Source organism: Piliocolobus tephrosceles, unplaced genomic scaffold (genome assembly GCF_002776525.5).
Source record: "Piliocolobus tephrosceles isolate RC106 unplaced genomic scaffold, ASM277652v3 unscaffolded_28343, whole genome shotgun sequence".
Taxonomy (NCBI): Eukaryota; Metazoa; Chordata; class Mammalia; order Primates; family Cercopithecidae; genus Piliocolobus; species Piliocolobus tephrosceles.
Window position 1 is genome coordinate 1 of NW_022311358.1, and position 10,519 is coordinate 10,519.

Consider the following 10,519-nt stretch of genomic DNA (forward strand, 5'->3'; position numbering starts at 1 on the left):
AAAAAATTACTTGTACTTGAACATGTACTAAAAAATACAAAAAATTAGCTGGGCGTGGTGGCGGGCGCCTGTAGTCCCAGCTATTTGGGAGGCTGAGGCAGGAGAATGGCATGAACCCGGGAGGTGGAGATTGCAGTGAGCCGAGATTGCACCACTGCACTCCAGCCTGGGCAACAGAGGGGGAGACTCCATCTTGAAAATAAAAAATAAAAAAATTTTTTTTTTTTTTTTTTACTTTAGCCACATCTTAGAACAAAAAGAGTTCCTTCCAAGGAAAAGGAGGGGCATCATGGCTGTTTTTTCATTTCTCTGTCTGCAGCTACACATGCGTGCCACCAGAGGTGCTAAGGTCACTAGGAGGGATTTGTAATCAGTTTTTTAGTGTATTCCCCCAGCCTTTAGTCATAAAAGTAAGTAAGTGGGAAAAAGTCACCTCCTGCAGGAACTAGTTCCAATACTACAAATTAAACTCTGTTACAAAAGAGTGAACATTTTGGAAAGCATGTGTTACTGAAGTTGACATTTCCCAACATGGTTTTATTCAACAATTTAGATGTGTAGGGTCCAAAGATAAAGGTACTGATGAGATACCACGGCTTCCAAAACAGAAGTCTTTTCAATGATTTTATATCCTCTCTTCTCCCCCTTTGGTTGTGGCTTGGTTTATTTTAAACTACTGATAATAATTGTGTTTATTTTTAAATAATTGCATCTAAAATAGTTTAGAATGGAGTACATTGAAATAAAGAGATTATATATGGATATCATAATTGCATTGCTCTGTGTGTGTGTGTGTGTGTCAGAGTCTTGCTTAGTCACCCATGCTGGAGTGCATTGGTGCAATCGTGGCTCACTGCAGCCTTGAACTCCTGGGCTCTAGTGATCCTCCCGCCTCAGCCTCCCCAGGAGCTAGCACTGCAGGTGCTCACCACCATGCCCTGATACATTTTTTTGTTTTTTTGTAGAGGACAGGGTCTCACCTTGTTGACCAGGCTGGTTTCAAACTCCTGGCTTCAAGTGATCCTCCCATCTCAGCTTCACAAAGTGCTGGGAGTATAGGTGTGAACCACGGTGCTTGGCCATGTTGCTATTAGAAACTGCCCTGCAATGAGTATATTCAACGCTGCAAAGTAAACCGAACCCAGAGAGGCAGCCATTGAACTGGTATGACTTGACCTGTATGTCTCTACTGCTTATTTTGTCCTGGTATATGCATTACAGAGGGAGCATTGGCCCTGCCAATACCTGAAGCCTAGAGTTCATCACAGGAAACAGCAGGAAAATGTGGGACAGAAATGTCCATGATTCATCCTTGAAAGTGTTTTTTGGGGATAGTTTTATGGGAGGATTTGGGAATTGGTTTATAAAGAAGAAAGGAAGGAGATTGCTCCTTCATTTTTGTAGGAAAACTTGGGCAAATATTTGGGCAGAAATTTATTTATATTCATTGAGTCACTGAGTGAATGAGAACCTGGGAGTGCAGACCTGCCCTTGAGATGCTTGTGGTTTACTGGCAGACAGGCACACAAAACCAGAACCAAGTTCAGAATGCTGTGGGGGCCATCGTTAGAGCAAGATTAATTCTGTGTGATGGGGCCCAGAAGCCTTTAAACATGATGTCTGAGCACTGCTGTGAACCAGCTGGTGTACTAGACATTGGAGATAAAGCACAAGCCTCAGTCTTTGTTTGACGCGATCTGGTTGTGTGTGTGTTGCTCAGGAAAGGATGCAATCATGCGTTTGATCTTAAGACATGTTGACACTGAGGACCTTTGGCACATCTTTGGGAAATGACAGGAATGCAGTTGCATGTGAGAGTCTGGGACTCGGGACAAAGGCCTGTGCAGGGAGTCAGCTATGAATGGGATCCTTGAGGCTATAGGCATGATTGTGGTTTCCTAGAGAGAAAAGGACCTATAGCCGAGCCTGGGGAGCACTAGCACAGAGAATTCTAGAAACAAGAGCACCAGCCCACTCAGAACACATTCATTACTTGACCAACATTAAAGAGCAGAAGCAGCAGAGATTGATGCACTTGCCATATGTATATTCATTATTATTAGGCTGTCAATCTTGTTCTTCTGAAGTCCTTTGCTCACATAAGCTTTATCTCATTAAAAGTGATTAGGCATGAAAAGAAGGTGTATTGGAAGAAATTTTTAAAAGTCTGATTTCATATTGTATCACTGTTCTTCAGTTGTCTGTGACATACTTGTTCCAAAACAGAGTAATTTCTTCCGTCATTGCTTGATAACTAAACTATCAGTGCTGCTTTTCCCATTTTTTCCAATCTTAATAGTGTTTTTGTCTTCCTGTGGGAGCTGTAGTTGGAATTAATTAATGGTCGTGGATTTGGGGCCTGCCCTTTTTGTTCTGTTTTGCTTTAGTGTGATACTAAACTCTGATAACTTAATCAGTCCTTTATTCAGGAATTATATGTATGTACTCTCATCTGTCCTTTCTTCACTAAAATGGAAAAACGAGTATTAATTCAAAAGACCTTTAATGCAGAGGTATTTCCTCCCTTTTGCAAATACTTCTTGTGTTGTATACCATGACAGGGCCTAGGGAGGTACTGTTGAGCAAAGCTGATGTGGTTCAGGTCTCTGCTTGGGCCGCTATAACAAAATACCACAGACCAAGGGGCTTAAACAACAGACATTGATTTCTCACAATTCTGGAGGCTGGCAAGCCTAAGATCAAAGCACTAGCCAATTTGGTTCCTGGTGGAGGCTGACTCCTGGCTTGCCTTCTCCCTGGGTCCTCACATAGCCTTTCCTCAGTGCTTGGGGGTAGCAAGAGCGCTTGCAAGCTCGGGTCTCTCATACTCTTCTTATGTGGGCACTAATCCTGTCGTGGGTGCCCTACCCTCTCGACCTTGTCTAAACCGAATCATCCGCCAGAGACCTCACCTCCAGATACCATGAACATAAATTGGGGAGGCAGGCTGCTCATAAACATTCAGTCCATAACAGTCCATCGCCTCAAAAGCTTATAGTGTAACTAGGGGTCAGAAATCACACAGTCCCACAGTAAAGGGATGCGAATAGTGATAAATGTGGCGATGGGTACAGCTCAGTTAAAGTTATAAGAAGTCATATTTCGTATTTATGGTCGTTGAAAACTGCTCACCAAGCACATTAAACATCTGCCTCTTCCAGGACTTCAGCAGGTCTGTGACCCATGCTCCAGTGTCTTGATCCCTACACCTGTGTCACGTGAAGGCTTTGTAGCTATGCCTTCAGATACTATTTTTTTTTTCTTGACAGCTAAAATTTCACCTTTTTCTAAAATGAATTCCATGGTGTTCCTAGTAATTATGTCTTTCCAGTAATGAATTAATTGCTGCATCTGGAGGCAAATTGTTTTAGTCTTTTTTAGTGTTCATTCATTAAAATATAGATCATATTTAAAGGAATATTTGATGAACAATTTATTCTAAAATAGCTCTGTGAATTCTGTGAACTTTCTGCAGGCAGTCTCTCAGTCATCAGTATTTATATCCTAAAATTGCCTTTTGCTTGTCACAGACTTTAATGCATTCATTTAGCAATAAATATTTATTGAGTGCCTGCATTGTACACAAAGCTCTGTTAGGTGCCAGGGATATAGCTATGGACTGTCTCTGCCCCCAAGGAGCTTCACATTAAAATCTCAAGCAAAAAGAAGCAAAAAATGGAAAAAGCCTTAACCAGCTCTCCCTTTGGGTAAATTCTAGCCTTTCTAGTCAGACAGCCTTGGCTTGATCACTTAATGCCTTTGTCAGCCTACTTGGCCTCTCTGAAGTTGTTTGTGTGTTTGTAAAGTGGAGATAACTTGCATGATTGTTGCAATGAGATGCTGATGGATAGACAGATCCCATTAGACACAAAAGATGTAAAGTTTTTAATGGCAACCGATGCAGAAACTGCAGACATCATCACACAGAGCAGAAGATAATGCAATGTGATGCACCTCGGTGGAGGTCCTGCTGCCCAGGCGCCAGGATTCCTCTCAGGATGTCCCACTGGTGCCACCACCAGTGTTATTGTTTGGTTGGTGGCGGCAGGGGGATGTTCAGCAGCTGTGAGGTGCCCCTTTGCTGCTGTCATGGAGGGGAGCATCCAGCCTTCCTCTACCCAGACTGTTCTTTAGCTCTGGCCATGTCTGTACTACCCAGCATGCTCCTGAGTGTGTGCTCTGAGATGGGTGAAGCCAAGGAAGGTGTCTGAGGAGCAGCCCTCAGCACACTGTGGTAGCAAAAGCCCAACTGGGCCACCCCAGCAAAACTAGTACCTAACTCATGGTTTTGACAGTTAATGAGGCAGAGCTTTCAGCATAGTGTTTAGTGCAAAGTACTTAATATTTTAATACTATTACTACATCCTTAAATTAATCATAAATTAATACATTAATACCATTATTATTCTCAGTGAAGGAAAACATTCAACATTGGAAATAAAACATTGTTTCAGGAGGATCTTCTTTTCCAGATATGGTTAGATAACATGCTTACATAACCCAATGTATTTTCTCTTGGGTCAAACATAAACCTAAGCTTTTTCTTCTAAATTTGAGAAAATTATAACAACAAATCTCTGCTGCTGTTTTGTTTTCCAGAAAAGTAAATGAATATTTTCCTAACTCCTCTCCTCCAATCAAAAATACAAAGCAAAACCCCTGCAAATGGTATAACAGTGATTTTGCTGGTACTAGTTGAAAACATCCATGCAATATAATATACTCATTCTGCTGTTAGTCACATTTCAGTATTAGAAGACTAAAATTCTTGCAGGAATAGCCAGCAGAGGTTCTTAACATTTTGTGTCACTGTGCTGTTGTTACTTAACTAGCAATTTTTAGTTCTAAATATATATTGTCTTCCTAAAACAAATTGAGGCAACAAGGTGTGCCAGAAACTGACCCTTGCTGCCACTTGGTCAGAGGTCCCCGTCTTGGATTGCAGGTGCTGTTTGGCACGGCTGATGGGCAGGTGATTGTCATGGATTGCCACGGCAGGATGCTGGCCCACGTCCTCCTGCACGAGTCAGACGGCGTCCTCGGCATGTCCTGGAACTACCCAATCTTCCTGGTGGAGGACAGCAGCGAGAGCGACACGGACTCAGATGACTACGCCCCTCCCCAAGGTACTCATTGGCCCTACTTTCCTTGTCACTGACCAGAAGGACAAGGAAGGGCGCTGGAGGGGAGTAGACTGATGTAGAGGAGGGAGGGTGAAGGACCACAACACCTATGGCACCCGGGCTTCCTGGGAAGAGTTCTCTAGCTGAAATGCAAGGTAGGGCTGGCCTCATCTAGATGTGACTGTCTCCCCCCTGTTGTCCCTTTTCTCAAAATCACTGCTCGAATTGATTACACTTAATTCGCTTAGCTTTTCCTAGATATAAAGTGAGACGCATGGCTCTTCCTGTGTCCCTGAGGTATGGTGGGGCTTAGCTGCTTAGTGACAATAAAGAAAGCTAAAGATGAAAAATTCTGTGCTATTATTATAACTTAATATGTGATATATCCAAATCCCCAATGTTATTAAAGCCTGTGGCTTTAGGTGCATGAGAAAAGGATTTGTTCTGCCATAATGAAGGCCAGCACCTTGGGCAGATAACTCCACATTTCTGTCTATCCTCTTTATTTTGGGCAGAAGCTCTCCTCCTTCTCAGGTCAAAAAGACCTGCTGCCTCTGTGTATACACCACTTGGTGTTGAATACTCTTGGTGGGGATAACTTCAAATTCTAGCCACCTTAACCTCTAGGAGGTCTCCAGAATCAGTGTACAGCACTGGCCTACTCTGTTGGCTCTTCACCAGCATCCCATCCCCTGTACCCATCTCTTCTAAAAAAAATTGACATACAATAATTGTACATATTCATGAGGGACATTGTGATGGTTTGATACACATAATGTATAGTGATCAGATCATTTTAATTAACATATTCATCATCTCAAACATTTGTCATTTCTTTGTGTTGGGAACATTCAATATCCTCGTTCTAGGTATTTGAAACTATATAATATGATAATATGTTATTGTTAACTATAGTCATCCTACAGTGGTATAGAACACTAGGATTTAGCCTTCCTACCTAGCTGTAACCACCTCGTTTGGGGAGTGAGACTGGCTTCTTGATTAGAAGTGGTCACACTGCCACAGGCTTCTATCCTTAGCCTGGCAGAGCTGTGCTTACACTGCTGTGTGCCCTTCATAGTCAAAGGGTACAGGGGGTGGTTTCTAACCTTTCCTGCCACTGTGGGACATGTCGTCCTGTGAAGGGCTGTTCTAGGGGAAATTATAGAAATTTTCTCCCCCGTCAGTGTCTGCCTCCATTGGAACCTGCAGTATTCTCATGTTGTCTTCTCTTTCCTACCACAGCACGTTATGCTCCCCAGCAGCAGACACATGTGTGTATACACACACTCATTCATTCATTCGTTTTAGGAGGAGGCATTCACATGTGAAAAACAGTTGAGATTAATGGTAGTGTTTTAGGACCAGTGGCTTGAGGGCTGTTTATGGGTGTTCCTAGCACCCATAAAGCAGTTTAGGAGTTAACCATCCCCTTTCCTAATAGAATACCAGCCTTGAGAGAGGTGTTGGTCATATTTCTACAGCCTCATAATAGTAAAGTCAGTGTCTTCATCACATGGACTCAGGATACTCTTTGAACTCCTCTTTAGTGGGTCAAATCCAGATTTACTTACCTCCATTTTATTATTAAAAACAAAAAAAAAACAAGGGGCCAGGCACAGTGGCTCACGCCTGTAATCCCAGCACTTTGGGAGGCCAAGGCGGGTGGATCATGAGGTCAGGAGATCTAACACACTGAAACCCCGTCTCTACTAAAACTACAAAACAAAACAAAAATTAGCCGGGTGTGGTGGTGGGCGCCTGTAATCCCAGCTACTCAGGAGTCTGAGACAGGAGAATGGTGTGAACCCAGGAGGTGGACCCTGCAGTGAGAACCAAGATCACGCCACTGCACTCCAGCCTGGGCAACAGAGAAAGACTCCGTCAAAAAAAAAAAAAAAAAAATTAAAAAACACAAGATCCAGAGACCAAGTTTATAAAGCAAGTCTAGAGTAAGTCCAAGAACAGAATTCAGTCCCTGGTTGCTCCTCCAGGCAGTTGCCCTTTTCAGAAGCTCAGAAGCAGGGGGCAGTTTAGAGGATGACAGGTGACAAGTGTTCACCTTTCACATGCAACAAGCTTCTTCTTAGTGGCCTAGGGAATTTGAGGGCAGAGGTTGGTACAGTGCAGTGTCATGATGTAAAGCAAAGCAGTAACTGGGCTTCCTCTGCAGACAGATGGCAGGCAGGCCCACCTCGATGGCTGCTAAGATGAGCCCAGTGTGGGATGAAGCCTACAGGAGCCTTCTGAAAACCTTCATCTATCTAGGCATCTAGGAAGGGCTTACTTTTGCTTTTTCAAATACCTTGTGAAAGACCAAGTCCATGGTCCATCATGGCCCCTTCTTTAATGTCTGCATGAGCCTCCAGCACAGGGTTTTCCTTATGCCGGCTGTGCTCCGCAGGTGCAGCAAGCCTCTATGAGCCACATTTAGCCCAGCCTTCTCTCCAAATATGGGCGGGCCACTGTGGCTGCTTATTTTCTTTAACATTTAACGGAAGAGGAGTTAGTCTTGAAAAGCAATTTTTTTCTCTTTTAGACCATAATTAAGAAAATGTTATGGCCGGGCACGGTGGCTCAAGCCTGTAATCCCAGCACTTTGGGAGGCCGAGATGGGTGGATCATGAGGTCAGGAGATCGAGACCATCCTGGCTAACACAGTGAAACCCCATCTCTACTAAAAATACAAAAAACTAGCCGGGCGAGGTGACGGGCGCCTGTGGTCCCAGCTATTTGGGAGGCTGAGGCGAGAGAATGGCGTAAACCCGGGAGGCAGAGCTTGCAGTGAGCTGAGATCCGGCCACTGCACTCCAGCCTGGGCGACAGAGCGAGACTCCGTCTCAAACACAAAAAAAAAAAAAAGAAAATGTTTTTACCCCTCCTCCTACCATCCCTGGACGTGGTATGACATTAAAATAATTTATGTCTCTATATCATTAGAACCATGTAACACATTAACATCAAGGTAATAAACTTTCACACATATTCTCACCACTCACCAATTGCCCCCAGGGCTGTCTCTCTAGTGTCCTGCTTCTTACTCACGAATTCTCTGTTAGTGCCCACTGATGGCCCTTGTGTAGTTCCTGAATGATGTAGAATGCTTCATTCAGGTAGCATCCCAATCCAGAGCAGGATCTGCATTGTCAGGCAATTTCTAAGGCACCATGCAAGATTGCAACTTTGGGAACCTGGATTTGGGTGGTGTGCTTCCCTCCTTTTCACCTGGCACTTGTGTTCCTGCAGATGGTCCAGCAGCGTATCCCATCCCAGTGCAGAACATCAAGCCTCTGCTCACCGTCAGCTTCACCTCGGGAGACATCAGCTTAATGAGCAACTACGATGACTTGTCTCCCACGGTCATCCGCTCAGGGCTGAAAGGTACAGAATGCTGCACACACCCCAAGCCTGCAGACCAGGCCTGCGTGTGTTTGCTTCAAGGCTGGTCTTGTACGCCCTGTGCTTACTGATTCCTGTCCTCTGTGGTGACCCCTTCTGGGCTTCGTGGAGTCTGTTAACTAAAGCCGCTCCCTCTTCACTCCTTTGCTTATCTGACAAGTCCGTACCTAGTCTTATCTCAAAGGGAGATTCCTGACATTCAGTCTTTGTCTTAACCTGCTCTTTTCCTCACTATGGCAAGAATGATCCTCTCTCAGGTGTACAAGTGTGTTTGTGTCTGGCTTACACGTGTCTACACAATAAACGGATTGCAGCACCTGCCATCCCTGAGGGAGCAGATGGCTCACAAGCCATCATTTACACAGAAGCCCCTGTGATTTTAAGAACCTGGCAGGCTTATTAAGGAGCTGATCATTGTGCGATAAAGTTACGTTGAAAGACTTGTGAAGGTTCTGCAATTACTAGACTGAGACATTGATGTGAAGGGCAGCAGTCAAGTGCTGATACCTTCCTGATAGATATTATGAGTGTTGTTATCTCAAAAGAAAATCAGTGGGCATAGGCATTTGGAGTGTTGTGAATTTTCTAATTCGAGGCTACTGCTGATGTTGTTGACTCCACTGATGTTAGTTCTATGGAAAAACAACCTGTCTCTTCAGGGTTGAATGGTTAAAAAAGGTTTTAAAATTCAGTACCTGGCTGCCTCTGACCCTTGATGTTTAAGGGACCTCCTGTAATCTGAATGAGGATATAGGAGACAAGGCAGGAACTTTGGTATAACTCGCTACTGTCATTCAAAACTGGCCATCAGTCTAGGGAGTCATTACCGTGTGCTGCTGCTGCTGCTTGCCTGACTTATTCAGCAATCACAGGGATGTAAAGTCTAGGCGGGGCGTGGTGTCTCACGCCTGTAATCCCAGGACTTTGGGAGGCCGAGGTTGACGGATCACGAGGTCAGGAGTTCAAGACCAGCCTGGTCAACATCGTGAAACTCTGTCTCTACTAAAAATACACAAATTAGCTGGGCGTGGTGGCAGATGCCTGTAATCCCAGCTACTTGGGAGGCTAAGGCAGGAGAATTGCTTGAACTTGGGAGGTGGAGGTTGCAGTGATCTGAGATCGAGCCACTGCACTCCAGCCTGAGTGACAGAGCAAGACTCTGTCTCAGAAAAAAAAAAAAAAATTGGACAGGTGTGGTGGTGTGTGCCTATAGTCCCAGCTACTTGGGAGGCTGAGGCAGGAGAATGGCTTGAACCTGGGAGGCGGAGGTTGCAGTAAGCCGAGACTGCACCATTGCATTCCGGCCTGGGTGACAGAGCGAGACGCTGTCTCAAGAAAAATAAAAGAATCAAGTCTATATACTTAACTGTTGGTTGGCAAGAATCATACCTGCCTCAGCACCCCCTCAAGTAATTATTCTGTTTTTACGCTATAGAATATTTTTGGAAGCATATTACACACCCTCTTTGGGGCATCCCAATCTTACTGTCTCAGGACTATAATTATAAGGAATTACTTAGGTTGTAAACTCCTGAGGGACATGAATGATGCTGAAGTCCTTTTTATCACACATACGCCCTGGTAGGAGCTGAGTGCCTATTTTTTGTGGTGATGATGAAATTAAATTCCTGTGCTTGTCTGTAAATTTTTTTCTGAATGTTCTGTCTTTCATGGAGCTAAAACACAAGGATGTAATTCCTAATGTATTTATAATCCATGCTTAGCCTTTTTCTTCAAAATTCTGTTTTTAAACCTTTAAACCAAATTTATTAATTTTTTGAGAACCTGCCTCTAGTTCTGGAATCCTGAACTTTGTTTCTCTACCAAATATCTGGTGAAGACTGAACATAATGCAATTACCACTCAGTTCCTTTTTATTCTTTACAGGGGGAATTTTTCCAATTTTTTACCACCCTGCTTATGGAAACTTTATTTTTTACCCTTTGAATATGCCCAAGGGCCGGGCGCGGTGGCTCAAGCCTGTAATCCCAGCACTT

General features: G+C 44.0%; 1 protein-coding gene across 1 annotated transcript; it reads left to right on the forward strand.

Moving 5' to 3' along the window:
• The first annotated feature begins 1,066 nt into the window (after positions 1-1,066).
• LOC113221919 (tubby-related protein 4-like) lies at positions 1,067-9,389 on the forward strand. The gene is made up of 3 exons (XM_026451238.1): positions 1,067-1,164; positions 4,946-5,126; positions 8,370-9,389. Exons 2-3 carry the CDS (start codon positions 4,982-4,984, stop codon positions 8,591-8,593), a joined length of 369 nt encoding a protein of 122 aa, XP_026307023.1. The 5' UTR covers positions 1,067-1,164; positions 4,946-4,981; the 3' UTR covers positions 8,594-9,389.
• Positions 9,390-10,519: the final 1,130 nt, after the last annotated feature.

Coding starts and splice junctions, on each gene's coding strand:
- LOC113221919 (XM_026451238.1), top strand. CDS start 4,982: ATGGATTGCCACGGCAGGATGCTGGCCCACGTCCTCCTGCACGAGTCA. Junction 5,127..8,369: donor TGACTACGCCCCTCCCCAAG/GTACTCATTGGC, acceptor GTGTTCCTGCAG/ATGGTCCAGCAGCGTATCCC.